This window comes from Citrus sinensis, chromosome 3 (assembly GCF_022201045.2).
Source record: "Citrus sinensis cultivar Valencia sweet orange chromosome 3, DVS_A1.0, whole genome shotgun sequence".
Taxonomy (NCBI): Eukaryota; Viridiplantae; Streptophyta; class Magnoliopsida; order Sapindales; family Rutaceae; genus Citrus; species Citrus sinensis.
The window spans coordinates 46,937,533-46,956,021 of NC_068558.1; the positions used below are offsets into that span (position 1 = coordinate 46,937,533).

General features: G+C 33.2%; 1 protein-coding gene across 2 annotated transcripts; it reads left to right on the plus strand.

Annotated features, from left to right (window-relative positions):
* Positions 1-6,157: 6,157 nt before the first annotated feature.
* Positions 6,158-9,471, plus strand: LOC102630817 (NAC domain-containing protein JA2-like). 2 transcript variants are annotated; one of them, XM_006491341.4, is made up of 7 exons: positions 6,158-6,484; positions 6,647-6,912; positions 7,456-7,581; positions 7,696-7,816; positions 7,916-8,127; positions 8,479-8,772; positions 8,881-9,471. In XM_006491341.4, exons 1-7 carry the CDS (start codon positions 6,328-6,330, stop codon positions 9,220-9,222), a joined length of 1,518 nt encoding a protein of 505 aa, XP_006491404.2. In that variant the 5' UTR covers positions 6,158-6,327; the 3' UTR covers positions 9,223-9,471. The 2 variants fall into 2 exon arrangements, with proteins under 2 accessions (XP_006491404.2, XP_006491403.2); XM_006491340.4 differs by having other exon boundaries at positions 6,161-6,484; positions 7,696-8,127.
* Positions 9,472-18,489: the final 9,018 nt, after the last annotated feature.

The following is an 18,489-nucleotide window of genomic DNA, read 5'->3' on the forward strand; positions in this document are numbered from 1 at the left end:
AAATTCACAATAGAACGGAAATTTTTGTCTTTGTTTTATCATTGCTTTGTTCCTTTGTCATTTTCCTTAAATTTGATGTTAAGGTGAATATTATTAGTGTTTAGATAGATGATGACATTGTTAATGGATGTGTGTTTGATGGGTATCAAAAGTAATGCATTTAAAGACTGTCAAATGTAATGAACTTTACATAAAGTAAAACTGTCCTTACTGGTAAAATCTATTATTAAGGGTATTTTAGTATTATAAATTTTAATAAAATTTAGTTGTTCAAATGATTTTGGAATCCTTCAATGAATTTTAGTCCACTTGAAATTTGGTCAACAATAAGAATTATTTTTGAAAAAAAAATCCGGTGGAGTGCCCCAAAGCTAGAGGTTAAAGATTTATGGTGTGTTTACTTTTTGGATTGGAGAATTAGAATGATTGATGTCGTTTATTCTGGATTGGGGAATCAGGAATCAGAATTGGAATCGTGAGGCCCACCACTATTTGAGAATGAGGAATGGGAGATTGATTCTCATGGGAGGAGGTGGGAATCAATCTCCCATTTCCTAGAGTTCCTATTTCACCCCCATTGACATTTAAATTTTCCTAAAATGCCCCTGCTTTAAATAAAAATAAAAATGTCAAATATAAAAAAGCGAAATATATAATTAATTAATATATAATTATTATTAATTAGTTAATATATTATAGTTAATTAGTATATTGATACATTATTAACAATAATTACTAATAATTGTAATTTTTAATAAATAATCACTATAATTAAAATATAAAATAATAATAATGACAATAATTTAAGTACTTTTTAGTAATTTATTACAATCTAGCTCATTTCGATTTCGATTCCAAAACAAAGTAAACACATTTGTGGTAATCCAGCTCATTTCGATTTCGATTTCGATTCCTACAATTCAAGTAAACAACTTATTCTAATTTCTATTCTCTACTTCCATTCCAATCTATTCCGATTTCAACTCATTCTCATTCTAGTTTAATAAATGCACCATTAAAGTGAAGCACTGTTCATTTAGCAGTAGGGGTGTCAAAAAAGCCTGCCCGAACTGGATCCAGCCCAGACCCGACCAATCCGGTCCGGGCAAAACTCAGACCGCTTACCCTAAAAAAAGGGACCCAGGTTTGAAATTCTCTAATCCGGACATTTCCAGGCCCAGTTCCGGGCTCAACACCAAAAACCTGGAACCCGGATCGGTTTCTTAATAAATTTTAAAAAATAAAATATAAATATATAATTATGAACTTATGATATGTTGGATGTTATTTAGATTTATTGTGTTGTTGAATTTAATTTATATATATATATATATATATATATATATATATATAGATTGAATGAGTTTAGGTAGAAATTGGATAAATTTAGGTATTAGAAAGTAGATTGAAACAATTTTTATTTATTATTTGTGTAAAATTTACATTGTTAGTATGTTATATATTTGTATTTGACTATTTTCTTTTTTAAAACTTGAGATTGAATGAGTTTATTTGACTATTTTCTTTTTTAAAATTTGCATTGTTAGAAAAAAAAAATTGAAGATATGCGGGCTTAGAAGTCTGGATCAAAAAACTCGGACTTGTGAGGTACTGAGCTTAACTCGGGTCCGGGTTGCTGTTTCACTCACCCGATCCCGGTCCTGGGCAACATCAAACCCGAACCGGACCCGAAATTTTACCAAGCCTATTTAGCAGCCGTTAAAGTGAGCGCAAATGTTCATTTTGCAGCCGTTGAATCAGTCATCATTGTAACAATATACCAGATGTCGGTTAAATTATTTTGATCGAGTAAATATTGGTTTACAAATTACTGTAATTTAGCTAGGCCCATATTTTAATAAGTCTTTCTAGAATGTTCCTCAACAATTAAGCTGAATTTTAGACTTCCAGAAAGTTCTTTAACTGGTACACGTCTTTCTGTGAGTTAATTATTAAATTGCAGTTGTTGTTATTCTTTCCAGAATGTTCTTTGAAAGCAATCTTGCAAGAATTAAATTGAAACTTTTAAGTATTTGACTTTGTAACTTTAGAAGGAAGGAGAATAGTCTATGCGCAATGCCAACGCAAGTGCGAAGTGGGGAACACATATAACAAACTCACGAAGAAGACAAGGTTTAAAGGTGACCAAAAACGAGTCAAAGAATTTGACAACTGCTTCAGAAGCAAGTTTATATTATTTTCTTAAATGATATAATCCATTTACGTAGTCCATATATATAATATTGTTAAGAGTCACGTACTATTTGTCAAATTTGATGTTTACAAATTGATTTAGCATGTATGAATTAATCACATAAAAGATATATATATATATATATCACATGACACACATAACTATTTTTATTGATTATTTTTAGGGTATGTACTTTTATACTAAAGCGGTATATTTGTGTCATATCAATTTTTTACAGATTTATTTGTATAAATAGTCTGTAACTCTAAGATTGCTTTTACCATTTTTTATGGGTGGGGTACTTCAAAGAAATAAACTCTACTTATGCATTATTTACGTTAGCTTACACAGGGTAAAAATAAGAAGGATTCAAATCCTCGACTCATTTTACCTTTAGTTTGGCTTTTTGAGATGCATTAATTGATGGATGCATGCAATCATTTTGCACATGAGCAAGATCCGTAAAAGGAAAACAAAAGTAAGATAAGAAGAGGATCCACCTGCAAATAGAAGAAATTATAAAATATTACGAGTCTGGCTCATGAAAACAAAAGTAAAAGGCTACCTCAAGTTCTCAGCCACTTTTATATTTAATTCAAAGATTCGTTCCCAGTTGAAACGGAGAAATTCCCTCAATACAACCCAGTGCGTGAATCAAGTTGGAACATAATAAGTGACTATTTTACAACTTAATTTGTTTTCAAATATTTTGTAATTTGGGATTATTGTTAACTCAATTTATAATTATTACAAATAAAATTTCCTATAAAAAATATATATTCAACAGTTCCCAAGCGTGTCTATTAATAATTTAATATATGTGTTTGGGGAGAAACTTAAAAAATTACAATAGAACGCCACATGTCGATGAACGGAATGACTCCAAGTAATCACTGTACGCATCTGGGGTACCCCGCATAACTCGGTAACTGAGATACCCCAAATAACTCGATCATCGAGGTATCATGTTTAACTCGGTATTCGGGGTACCCCGCATAATTCGGTAACGGAGGCACCCCCAATAACTTGGTCATCGAGGTACCCTGTATAATTCAACATTCGGGGTACCTCGCATAAATCGATACCCGAGGTACCTGACAAATCATATTCGAAGCAAACGAGGAAAGTTCTCTGAAAAGTCAATCATGAGAAACATCTTCATCCCCTAAAAAAAGAATATTCGATTTTGTGAAAATCAAATGTCAGAATATCATGTCGAAAAAGTGGTGACAACCGCATGTCACCTCTGCTAAAAATGAAGGACGTTGTCCCAACAACAATGGTCATCAGCCGCCTTACCAGACAACTGCTGTTGTAGTACCTTGGACCACTCTCTAGCATGTGCCACGTACCCAAAAGGATAAGATACGCCATGAATACTTTCTTGATCCCCAAGCATGCACATAATGACCCAAAAATCATAAAAAAAGTAAAAGGACATGAAAGGCCTGAAAAAGGACAACCAATAGCCATAAAAAAATACGCCACGTGGTAGCTGAGGTACTTCATATATAGAGGTGTCTAAGTTCTATTCTCTTGATTCTTTCATGAACACTCACACTAAAAAAAAAAAAAAGCCTTCTTTAACCTTAAACCACGATTTCAGAGGGTTGGCAAGCTCTTGTCACCATTAAAAAGCTTGAGTTGTTGACTTGAGTATCTGAGTGTGAATGTCGGGGCACCTCGGCTTTATCTCTAACCTCATTTCCAATGTTTTGCAGGCTTGAAACTTATCTCAGAGGACCTCTCTTTCAGAGTCTGACCTCTCATTGCCATCATCAGCATTCATCCTCTTTACCTTGTTCAAATCTTAAAAATATCACACATAACGATCTAATGAAGTACCCCAGTTTCCCCATGAAATAAATTTATTGTTCTAGGTAATTTTTCCTCTTTTCTTTTGCACCCACAATCCGTTTTAAACAATATGTAAAGAACTCTACATATTTTCAGCATGCATCGTATGAACATATTACATATGCTTGTTACGTGCCGAAAAGAATTAAGCAGGTACTTTGCCGCTTTTGTCCTTTGCATTCACTTAGAAGGTTTGTTTTCTAACGAAGAAATTATATATATAGTCAAAAGAAAAATGTACAACACATGGTGAACGGAAGGAATTAAAGCCAACGTCGACCGAAATTTACCATTGCAATCAAACTTAAATTAAAAAAAAAAAGTGATGATATAATTACAAACTCTTATATAAATTTATTTTATACATACTGATTTGGCACTAATTTATTAGTTGAATAAAAATACAAAATAATAAAAACAATTTATGTGGCACACTACTAATAACTAAACTAGAGTTAAAAAAAAGAAAAAAACTAAAGTCAGTTAGGCATTAAATTTTATCCTCAATGTTTGCTTTATTTTTTTAATTTTTTTCCTTAGGAATTAAAATCGAAATTTGGTTTTTGTTCTAGAATAGTTTTTGAAAGCATCATTGGAATAAGATAAATTGAAAGTATTACTTCAACTTGTGAAAGAAGGAGACGAAGTGTTGAAGAACATAACATACCAAACCGCAATCACAAAGAATAAAGGAAAAAGCATGGTGCCACGTACGCAGGCCACTTAATGGGGAAAAATAAACTAAACCCTCTTGTTGTTTGTCAAAATTAACCAAAGCTCCCATAAATTTCAAAAATCCATTAAAATCCCCTTAAAGTTGATAAAATATTTTAACACTTTTTTTGCATTTACTGTTTTATCACTATATCTACTTAAATCTGACAACCTAACATGTTATCATTGAATGTATGTAGTTAAATATTAAAAAAAAAAAGTAACCAATTAAATTATCTTTTTGTCATTTTTTTCATTATTTTCTCTCTAAAATAAAATTAAAAAAATTTGTGTCGAACACTTCTTCCTTTTCCATATTTCCATCACTATTGATAAAAATCTAGCCAAGAATAGTGGAATGAATGTGGTGTTTAGTTGTCAATCGTGGTGGATAGTGGTGTGAAATGTGGTAGTAATTGAAGACAATTTGGACTGAAAAGTTGCCCTCCATTACATAATTATATATAGTCATCTATGTTTTAACATCAAGTCAATTTTAATGAGGAGGGTTTTGATTAATTTTAGTAAAGAAGGGTTTCACTCACCCACCTAATCGATCCAAATCATTGTCCTTTATTATCTATTTGCCTAAAATATTTTTCTATAATTTTTTTCTTGTATTTTTTTTTTAAAGTGTTCTTACATAAAACTATAAGAAGCTGCAATGTAGTCTTTTTCTAGCTTGTTATTATTTCAAGAAGGATGTGGACTTAATTTCTTGAATCTATTTGATAGGATATATCATCAGTAACACTCCCACAAAACTAAGCTTTTTAAAAAAAAAAAAAAGCAAAGAAGAAAAAAATCAACCTAAAATAAATACAAATGTAATTGAGTTTTAAAAATAATATACCAATTTTATTTTAATAAATATAAATATAGAAATTCAAAAAATAACCCAACACAATAAAAGAAAGGAGTTAATATTACTGCTTAGAATAGCACATATAATTTAATTTGCATGAGTAGAAAAACAATTACATCCAACTCAGCATTATGAAAAGATTCCATATGATCAACATGAAATATGACATGAATAGAACGGAGGAAAAATATTAGATAGTTTAAACTATTGGCATGTATCAATTAAATAAAGAACAAGGAGGTGGCCCAATTATTTTTGACTGAAATGTGCTCGGTGCTGTTAACTCTTTTTACAGAAAAATTAAAATAACGACTTGAATGATATAAATTGATTTATTTTACAAACTTCCGGACTCTTGAGTTTTTATTTTCAACAAATAATGAGGACTCTACTAAAAATTATCCACGGCAAATGAAAAACGAAAACGGGCGGGGTTTTGATTGTGGCGTCCACTGCTCAATCCAATAAGATGACTCCACGTCTCCAAAGCATCCGACGAAGCTCGACGTATAGGCAAAGACCAAGACGTGCGAATATGAGAGAGAAGACCATCAAGTCAGTGCTTTTAAAAGAAGCATATATTATTTGATCGTCCGTCACTTGAGCTTACTCTACCCCACTACTTCTTCTTGTTGCATAATAGTAAGTAGGAACTAATGAAGCAGAGAACATTGATTTTCATTGAGAAAAAAAATTAATGGAGGGGCATGGGGTTGTGGGATTCAGATTCCATCCAACTGAAGAAGAAATCATATCGTATTTTCTTGAAAGGAAGATGTGTGGCCTTGATTTCCCTGCCCATACAATCGCAGATGTTGTTGATGTCTGCAAGTACGAACCTTGGGATTTGCCTCGTAAGTATAGTATGGTATAGTGTATGTTATATATATATAAACTAAAATGAACGTCATTCATCTGTAGTACTCAGTTTAATTTACAAGTGAAGTAATAATAAGTTATACGTGTACATTTTCTTTGTTTTTGGTGTGCATGTATATCATTGTATGATGATGCAGAGCGTTCGCGAATGCCCAAAGAGGACCGAGTATGGTACTTTTTCAATGCCCTTGTTTCAAAATCTCCAAACAGTAAACTGGTTAACAGACAAACCAACTCTGGATTTTGGAAGCCCACCGGTAAAGATCGTGTAATATGGGACGAACAGGGGAAGAAGATTGGTTTCAAAAAGAATTTGGTGTTCCACACAGGCCGTGCTAAAAATGGCATCAGAACCAACTGGGTTATGCATGAATATCACTCCCAGAACGCTTCTTCTTATTCAGTATTTTTTTTTTTTTTCTCCCTCTCTCTTTTCTCTTTAATCTTGTTTATTATTATTATTATTTTTCCTTTTTGTTTTTGAAGTTTTGGCATATGATAGGTAGAATCCCCTGCATATTCGTTGTGTCTGTTGAGTATGAGTTGTGGTGGTCTCCTAAGCCCAACCTAAATTTGATCTTACATATTCCATTGAATCAATCGATTGTCTGTGTTGTTTACCTGTTCTTGATTGATTGTGTGTATAACTGTTTGAAGATTGAGAGTGATTAGAATAATCTTGCTTTTATTGGAGACATAATTGTTTGATTGATGACACAGGCGGCAGATTACTAGTTCATTTCATTTGTGTGTTTTTCTTCACTTCGCACATTTTGTGGACAAGTACGCTTTTGGGGAAACATCTCTGTTCTGCTTGAATTAGTATAGGAATTAGATTATGCATGCATGTTTTGTATTTCACTAGTAAACTGGAGCGTTCTGATGAAAATTTGCTATATAATGACTCGTTTTTTTCCCCCTTTTTCCTTTAATCTGACTTGTGTAGAAGGAATTTGTCCTCCTTCGTTTGAAAAAAAAATCAGGTGATAAGCCTGATGCTTGCAATGAACCAACTCCTCAACCTTCGGCTTTTGATTCTGGGAATGGTGCCATAGGAAACACTAATCCACAGGTAAAAGAGAGCGTCCCTTTATTTTCAATTATCATTTTATACTGGCAAAGCATGACAGACATTACATATGTACTTGAGACTTATGCTTCGTATCTCTATAATTTTTCTCTCCAGATAAACCGCGATCTCCCTGAAGAATTGCAACTACTACTTAGCAATCCCGAGTTGGATTACAGCCATCTCGCAGAAGTGCTATCAAATATTCAACCGGCGCAGGGAACCTCCATTAATTCTAGTGGGTTTGATCACAACACTCTCCCTGCATTACCGTCAATGGTTCAACCCATTAATTCCAATGGGTTTCATCACAATTCTCTCTCTTCGTTGCTGCCAGAGCATGGAACCTCATATTCCGATGGGTTTAATGACGAACTCGAAACTAGTGGGCAGGAAGATGCCTTTGTGAATTCCCTGTGGGCCTGCCAAGCTGAATGCTCTGGTGAAAGAAGTATGAACACTCTTCGTCATGACTTCAACCCAACAATATCATTGAGAGGAAGGTCTATCGGACAGAGCAGCGACGTGGATTCAAAAATCTATCAACAGGTAAAGAAATTCACCCCAATAACTATTGCAGAAGTTACTCCAGTTGCTCATAAACCGCAATTACATATATTGTATAAATTTATTAGTGTTACAAGTGATATTATAATAATGCTTCTCATGTTATCCCGGTCACAATGCTAGCAGTAGAATTCTCATATAGCTTAAAGGATCTTGTATGCGTTTCTGGATAGAATTTAAGATGTGTGGTCAACTTGCAGATTCCAAAGACTCATGCTTTGCTACTTTTTTTTACCTTTGTAGTTTTGAGATTATGATATTTCCTTTTGGACCTTGTTGGTTATAGTACATTTATTGTATATTGACTTTTCCATTCACATCCCTATGCGACAGCATGGTAAAGTGCCGGGAACTTCAAACGTGTTTTATGAGAAGACACATGCGCAGATGGAAACAGTTTGGGCACTTAGTGAAACGTCATCCTCTTCAGAAGGTTATGGCATTATGGACTTCGATGTTTCATCCGTCAATTCAGATACTGATCTGCCTGGGATTGTTGGTCATAAAAGCGTTGTTGATGAACTGCAACATACACCCAAGTACCACAAGTACTTCGAAGCGCGATGTTCGACTCAAGAACTGAAAACGCAGAGAAAAGTTTCTAACAAAGCAGTATCAAAAGTTGAGGTAAGCATGTTAAAATAACCTGTCCCTACCGACTTTTCAATCCAATCCTCAACGCATTGTAAGAAGTCTATAAGAGTGATTTTAAACTCCGTGCAATTTATTTTGCAGATGGGAGAAGCTGTACATCATGCTGTTGATCTTCCCCGAACAGAAAAAGCCACTATGAGGTTAGTCAAAGACAAGAAAATGGCACAAAAAACAAGGGAAAGAAAAGATTCAAACTCTAGCTCTAACGGATCCACTAGCAGCAGCAAAAAGAAGCTTTACATTTCCAGTTTAACGGCTGCTTCTGACGGGGCTGGTAGCAGCAACAAAAGGAGGTCTTTCATTTCCCTGGAGATACCTCAGTTAAGCCATAAAACAGATCCACCATCAGTATATCTTTTGAATGTGCTTGTCAGTTTAGTTCTGGTCATATTTATTATTAGGGAAATGGCGTATCTTCATTGACTTTTGCTGTTCTTATCAGTTGCATGTTACAATGGCATGTCATCTCAGCAAGACACAACTGCTGAATCCCAAAGCATTAAGCATGTGTCTTACTGGGATTACATGCCTGCACCTGGTATGGAATTAATCTTTCATTATAAGCTTATGTTTGTGCCTGGAGTTTTGAAACACTACTGTAATTTTATGGCCAAAAAATGTACTGAATCTTGCTGTTGAATGTAATTTCTATGCTTATTTGCTTTATGGTTATATTTTTTATGTCACATACATTATAGCCAGAGAATGTAAGCCAGAGAATGTAAGAGTTTAGCTAATTCTTGCATGTAGGTCATGTTCGGATGCTAGGACGAAATTTAAGATTAGACTAATTTTAGCACAAAAAAAGATAAAGGTGAGACTATTTGTAGTTTAAAAATTATTTTTAACACTCTATTACTCTGTATATTTATGTGTTAATTGTTTTGAAAAAAAAAATTGAGTTTTATTTTCTACATTTTTTAAAATATTAAAAAAGACTTGTACTTAAACTAGTTTAATTATTTACTCAAAACACCAATTAAATTGCTTAGGAGAACCAAAAATGATTAATAACAATTTATTATATATAATAATGGAATCGAATTATATTCTACAAAATTCTTTAACATAATTTTTAGATATTAGTTTTTATTTATTAAAATATATTTATTATTCGCTTTTACACCCCTATTTCTTAACATAAAAATTAAAAAAAAAAGACCATCTACCCAAAAGAAGAAGAAGAAGAAGAAGAAGAAGAAGAAGAAGAAGAAGAAGAAGAAGGAGAAGAAAGAGAAGACTACAGAAGGTACTTTTATTTTATTTTTTTGGGAAATCAAAAAGTTAAAATATGTTCAAAATATATCAGAAGTATTGGATTTTTTTTCCTTGTTTAACCAAATATTGTTTAAGAGGTTGGAAATAAAATTTTAAGGTTTATGATAAGAGAATTATAAATAATGTGTGTTTTATAGGAATGTTCAGAGTAATTATATTATATTAATTTATAAGAGAGAGTCCTTAATAATAATTCACATGGTGAATATTTTTATAATATAATAATTTATTATAATACAAGTGTTCAGAATAATTTTTAAAGTGCAAATAGTTTCACCCAAAATGTAATAGGATAAGTAAGATTATATAAAAGAATGTGGTTATTTACACCAAAAAAAAAAGAAAAAAACTTTGAACACTCTAATATTTAGGACACTATGAAATTTTTTTAAAATTACAGAATTACTTAGGAACACTTTTGAAAATTCCAATATAGACCTAAGTTAAATCCTCATCATTACATGTTTTTATACTTTTTCTAAAAATAATATTAGTTTTGCCTCTCTTTTTTTAACAAGTCCATTCCTAAATGGATTTTCTCTCCATACTCTCTCATCACAATCTATCCCTCCACATCTTCATCTTTTGATACAGAATTCTTACTTCGCCAATATCATCTTGAGCAAAATATTCATAAAACACCACCTCCTATATATATTATACACAAATCCTATATTATTAAATATTTTGAGAAGAAATTTATGTTCTACTTCGAGCAATTTTGTCAGGATTTAATAATCACCTACATTTGTATAGCTAATTCTTCGATATTTAACATATCAACTATTTTTCTAATTAAATAATAAATACAATAATATGATCAATTTGACCAAAATGGAAAAACCAAAATCATGTTGTCACAAATAAAAACTATAAAAGAAAACTCAGTCTTAAGGATAATTAATCCACAATCTTTATACCAGAGTTTATGGTATGTAGCTTCTTCTTGTATTATTCACTTATTTACTATTTTGCAATTGAAATTGCAAGTCAATTGGGAAGAACAGAGGAATAGAAGAGAGATTACCGGATGAGGTGTTGAGGGAGTATAGTTAAGATTGTAAGGAAAAAATAATAATAATTTTTATGGTGTTGAATGTTGAATGAGTGTCTAGAGTAAAAGTTTGATTTAGTAATGATAGTATTGTCCTTGATAGTAAATTAACTTAGGAATATTATATTAGTATAAAATTTTATTAAAATATAAGTGTTCAAAATAATTTATAGCCCCATCTTAAATGAAAAGCTGTTATTTTCTCCATCACTCTTTTCCTTTACATTAAAACTAATATTAAATATACAAAAAAAAATTTCAATTTATATAACCTAAGCTTTTTATATTATATTAATATGAAACTTTTGTTCAATAGCTTATTTTAACTTGTATTTAATAACAAATATTTCAATAATTTATTTAAACTATTATTAAATATTAAACATAAAAATCAATAATTTATCTACCAAAATATTGAATATTTAATATTAAATTCAACAATTAAGAATACAATTTAAAGTAATTGTATTATTTTAGTTTCATTAAATTATATTTAACATAGTTCTATATGATATTGTACCATATTAAAAACCAATACTATTACTATATAATTCAGTTTAATCTAATCTAATCTAATCTAATCCTAAAAATAAATCCTACCTTCAAAATTATCCTTAAAATTTTTAAGAAGAAAGCACGACTTAATGCATCACGGTGTTCATAAATAAATTTAAAATAAAATTACATCGTACATAACTCTAAGTCAAGGTTATGATCTTGAATAAACTGATTTTTTTTTTTTGGAAATAAAGTGGTTCAACAAGAATATTATATGGAAGGATCAGTTGAATAATTAAATTGAAAGTTTTGATTTTGCAATTTGTGAAGAAAGGTGAAAATGCGAATGTGGGGAACATAACAAACCAGTGATCCACAACCACAAAAGTGTTGGTAGTTGAAATTGTGGCAAATGGTAAATGTAGAGAAATACAACAATAATGGTGGAACTTTATTACGTAAAGTAATGTGTTTACAACTAACTTTGTATGTAGGAAGAAAAATAATAGTAATAAGTAAACTGCAGAAATTTTGTGTGCTTCAAGGCACGTTACAAATGTCGTTTTCCTTAAGATGTTATTTGCCCCCACCAATTGAGTGATGCACATGGGTTAAGCAAATACGCCTCCAGGATACAATGAAACACTTGTTTGTTTGCTTGCGTTGTGCATCGACGAAAGCAAACCATAATACTTTTGAATGTTGCAAGCCTGCCAAGAAATAATATATTATTCCTGCAGAAAAAATATATATTGGATTATGAAAGCACAAAAGAAATGAGTGTTTTGTGTTGAAATTCGTACTAGAAAGGAATGCTAAGAAAAGAGTGGTGTAGGATCATTGATATCATGTCTAAATGGCTTAAACATGACCCCTATTTATAGATATACTTTGTTGAGAATCAAATAAAACGACATTGAATGAAGTTTTCAAAGACATAATCCGCACTTGTCAAAGGGATAATATGCACTTGTCAAAAACACGATCCGCGCCGAACGGATTGACACATTTCCTTCCGTATTCACATATGTAATCTTTGAAAAAATGTAGCATCTACATCTATAAATAACTCTCAGTGTATAATGTTTTATTTTAAGAAATGAAAACAAGTTTCTTCATGGTATCAAAGCCATGAATACGCTCAAGTTTCTTCAAGTTTCGCTGCTCTGTTTGTAATAAAAACAGAGGAAACCAAATTCTTCCCACAATCATTTTTCCCACCATTTTCTTCCTTAAAACCATTCCTACCATTACAAAAATCCATGCCGATCAAAAAAACAAGCCACCCATACGTAAAAAACTTGAGTTTACAAATTTATCAACAATCCTATAAATTTTCCAAGAGTGTGTTCCTCAAAAACAAATAACACCATCAAATTTTTCAGTTTCTAGTAAGCAAACTGTAAAAGTTTCGCATTTAAACACATTCCCACGCGCTTCCACGCACCACCCGAAACCACAGCCAGTCAACCACGCGCCTCTGTCATCTTTCACGCGCTCTCACACGCTCCAGAGGTTGAAGAAGACTTCAACCGACTTGTCGTTTTTTATCTCCAGAGTGCAGCAGTCATAAAACGACGTGTCGTTTTTTATTACATTGAAACCGACATGTCGTTTTTTATTACATTGAAACCGACATGTCGTTTTTTATTACATTGAAACCGACATGTCGTTTGTAAAGTAGAGACAAAACGACGTGACGTTTAATCTCCAGAAGTGCAGCAGTCCTAAAACGATATGTCGTTTCTATTCCATCAGAACCGACATATCATTTCGTCAAGCAGAGACCAAACGACTTGTCGTTTTTTTATCTAAAAATGTTATTTTTTTTTCTTCTTTCAATCTAGACACAAAAAGACAAAAAACAAAAACAAAACAAAAACAAAAACAAAAAAACAAAAAAATGGAGAAAACTCCAACTGAATCTGCTCCTGTTGTCATTCAATCTGTTCAATCTGATGGAGTATTTAATGCTGGAATTATCCTCACTGAGACAAACTATGATGTTTGGTTTCAAATAATGGAGATGCATATTGCAGAAAGAGAAAAACTCTCATATATTCGTAGCAACACAAAGCCATCTGAGGAATCTTCAAAGGAATATGAGAAATGGTATAGTGAGCACCAAAAAGTAAAAAGATGGTTACTCATATCCATGTCTCTGGAGATCATGAAGCGATATTTATGAATTCCTACAGCCTACGAAATCTGGGATGCATTATCAAAAGCATTCTATGATGGAAGCGATGAATTACAAGTTTTCACTCTAAACCAGAAGGCATTCTCTACCAAGAAAAATGGACAACCACTCTCTAAATTCTACGGAGCATTGATCGAAATATTTCGAGAACTTGATCACTGAGATAAAGTGGTCATGAAGGATCCAGAAGATGTTGTAATATACAGAAGGTCTGTTGAAAGATTAAGAGTGCACATTTTTCTTGTTGGGTTAGATGAAGAATTTGACCAAGTTTGTGGAGAAATTCTACGAAAAGATATTATCCCAGACTTAGAAGAATGTTATTCTCTGATCCGAAGAGAAGATGTACGGCAAAGCAAACTAAACAAGAAGGTCGACTCAGAAACGTCTGCTATGATAGCACGACAATAGCCTCAAAGGAAGCTTGTTGACAAGTCATCACTCCATTGCACTCATTGTAGAAAGAAGAGTCATACGAAAGAACAATGTTTTGAAATAATTGGATATCCTGATTGGTGAGATACTTGAAAGAAGAACACCAAGCAGGGATAAAAAACTGCAGTAGCTGAATCCACATCCATTACAGATCTTAGAAAAAAATCTTCAGTGCAAATCGCAACCTCTGTCAGTCCAGGTAAGGCCCATAAAACTCTTACACATGTTATTAATAGTACATGGATAATTGATTCTGGGCCAACTGATCATATGACTTTTGATTCTCAACAAGTTTCTCAATTGAAACTATTTTCACAAAAACATATTTCCACTGCAAATGAAACCACAACCTCAGTTATTAGGGAATGATCTTTACGACTCACAGATGAATTAAATTTAGACTCTGTGTTACTTGTTCCATCTTTAGATTATAATCTTTTATTTGTGTCTCAATTGACCGCTTACTTATCATGTGTTGTAATTTTTTGGTTTGATCATTGTGTGTTTAAGGACATACAAACGAAGCAAACGATTGGTTATGGTATTAGACGAGGTAACTTGTACTACTTAGAGATGTCATCAACAAACACTGAAAAGCTAAGCCCCGCACTAGTTGCAGATAATTCCATAAAAAAAAAGGAAATCAGAAATTTGGTTATGGCATAAACGTTTAGGGCATGTGTCATTTGGTTACTTAAAAAAATTATTTCCTAGTTTGTTTCTAAAATTTGATGTTTGTAACTTTAAATGTGATGTTTGTGAACTTTCAAAAAGCCATTGAACTACTTTTCCATTGTCCTTAAATAAAAATCCAGTTCTTTTCATGGTAGTACATTCTGATGTATGGGGACCATCTAAAGTTTCTACAATTTGAGGTACTCGTTGGTTTGTTACATTTATTGATGATTGTAGCAGAATGACATGGATTTTTCTGATGAAATCAAAAGACGAAGTAAACTCTTTATTTCAAAGATTTCATAAGATGGTAACGACTCAATTTCAGTGACAAATTCGAGTTCTACATACTGATAATGGAGGCGAGTATATGAGCACAGCAATTAACCAGTTTCTGAAATCACAAAGATCTGTCCATCAAACCACTTGTGTGGGAACACCCCAACAAAATGGCGTTGCTGAACGAAAAAACAGACATTTACTAGAAGTTGTTCGAGCATCACTAATTTAAGCCCACATGCCACTATCTTATTGGGGAGAAGCACCGGCATCCGCATCATACTTGATCAATCGAACACCTTCAAATTCCCTTGGATTTCAGACTCCTTTCCAGGTTCTAAATGATGCAATTAAATGTGCCGAATTTACCCCCACATGTGTTTGGCTGTGTTGTCTTCGTTCATTTGCCGCAACAAGACAAATTATCTCCTCAAGCACTACGTTGTGTGTTTGTAGGGTATGCCTTACATCAAAAGGGATACCGATGCTATCATCCACCATCAAGAAAAATATACATCACCATAGATGTCGTCTTTCATGAAGATATCATGTAATACTTGTCACAGCCTGAATTTCAAGAGGAGTATAATGAAGAGGAAATTCATACTCTTACATATCTTTCACCTGAAGAAGATCAATCTTCCATTGAGATAATAAACCTTCAATATACTAGAAAAGAAAATGGTGATAATTCTTAGGCTGAAATAAGTGAAGACACATTTGGGGAGCACAATAACTCAGACACAACTGCAATCGAGAATGAGTTACATGAAGAGATACCTAACCAATCGTCTGCAGAGGATGTTCCTATCACAAGTTCAATCAGAAGAATTCTTCCCCAGCGTCAAAATAGAGGTATCCCTAAAACCACATATGAGCCTGACTTCTCTAGTAGAGTCAAATACCTTATGAGTCATTTTGTGTCTAACCATCGCTTCTCAGAATCAAATCAGTCATTTGTGAATCAATTATCTACTGTATCTATTCCCAACAGTGTGCAAGAAGCCTTAAAAGACCCAAAGTGGAAAGCGGCTATGAATGATGAAATGAGATCTCTTTAGAAAAACCAAACATGGGAACTAGTTGATCTTCCACCAAGAAAGAAACCAGTGGGTTGTCGATGGATCTACACTATAAAGTACCAAGCAGATGGCTCTATTGAATGATACAAAGCAAGACTCGTAGATAAGGGTTACACCCAACCACGGGATAGATTATACCGATACGTTTGCACCGGTAGCAAAAATTAATACTATTTGTATCTTATTATCATTAGCAGTCAACTTGGATTGGCCAGTACAACAATTCGATGTAAAGAATGCTTTCCTCCATGGAGACCTGCCTGAAGAAATTTATATGGATTTGCCACCAGGATGCAGTGGACCAGAACGACTCAATCAGAAAGTATGCAAATTGAAGAAATCATTGTACGGGTTGAAGCAATCCCCAAGAGCATGGTTCGGGAAATTCACAAAGGCTATGGTTCTTTTTGGGTATAACCAAAGCAATTCAGATCATACCTTGTTCATTAAAAAACGACAAGGTAAAATCACTACCCTTATTGTCTATGTGGATGATATGGTAGTTACAGGCAACGGCGAGGAAGAAAGAGAGGCTCTTCAGAAGTACTTGTCGAGAGAGTTTGAGATGAATGATTTAGGAGCCGTAAAATACTTTATTGGAATTGAGGTTTCTCGATCTAAGGGAGGAATCTTTCTGTCTCAAATGAAATATGCCTTAAATCTATTGCACGAAAAGGGAATGATAGCTTGTCAGCCTATTGACACCCCAATAGAAGAAGGACTGAAGTTTTGTATTACCTCAGACTAAGTTCCAGTAGACAAAGGAAGATATCAAAGGCTGATTGGAAGATTGATGTACTTGTCCCGCACAAGGCCAGATCTTGCTTATGCATTGAGTGTTGTAAGTCAATTTATGCATAATCCCGGAGAACAACACATGAAAGCAGTAATGCGGATCCTGAGGTACCTGAAGATAAATCTAGGAAAATGAATCATATTTTCCAAAAATGAAGATTACAGCAACATAGAAGTTTATACTGATGCAGATTGGGCCGGGTCAGTTAGTGATAGACGCTCTACTTCAGGATACTTTACCTTTGTGGGAGGCAACCTTGTCACATGGAGAAGCAAGAAACAACATGTCGTTGCCCATTCGAGCGCTGAAGCAGAATATCGAGGCATGGCCCTTGGGGTATGTGAAGGGCTATTGATAAGCTTTATCTTAAACGATTTGGGCTATCCATCACAACAACCAATACAACTATACTGTGACAATAAAGCTGCACGAGATATTGCTCATAATCCAGTTCAACACGATCGAACAAAACATGTTGAGGTAGATAGATTTTTCATCAAGCAGGGCATTTACAAAATTCCTAAACAAGCTGGGTATGCAAGACATCTATGCACTAGCTTGAGGGGGAGTGTTGAGAATTAAATAAAACGGCATTGAATGAAGTTTTCAAAGACATAATCCGCACTTGTCAAAGGGATAATCTGCACTTGTCAAAGATACGATCCGCGCCGAACGGATTGACACATTTCCTTTTGTATTCACATATGTAATCTTTGAAAAAATATAGCCGCTGCATCTATAAATAACTCTCAGTGTATAATGTTTTATTTTAAGAAATGAAAACAAGTTTCTTTATACTTGTGCCCCCTCATTTAGGTTGTCATCTTTCATGATACCCCTTCTTTCATGGCCATTGGATCTAGATTTGATTTTAATCAATTATCCAAATTGAACCATCATAATTTCAAATAAAATGTCACTATAAAATGACGCATCTCTAAGTGAAATGTTGCCATGAAAAGTTATATCATTTAGTAAAAAGATATATTTTTTACAAGACACAATTAAATAGACATGTCCTTACAATAAGATATCATTTAATTAGATATATTTTTAGTGAAATGTATATTTTTTATAAGACACAATTAATAGTACATGTCTTTACCATAAGACATTTATTTTAAAAATTTTCCAACAAAAAGGTGTATAAAAGGTTAAAAGGGCGAAGGTACAATGGTGATTGCTCGAGAAGCCAGAATGAGTAAAATGAATGGCAGATGAGATAGTCGGGTCGCAAGCTACTTGAGAAGCAAGTTCACAGACTTACTTTAATTCATTTGTATAGAAAAATGGCGAACAAAAGTTTTGATAGGGGCTCTGGCTCTACTGCGGCATTCAATATGATGGTTCCACGCGTCTCAATGAATATGATGCTGTTTTCACTTTTCATCGC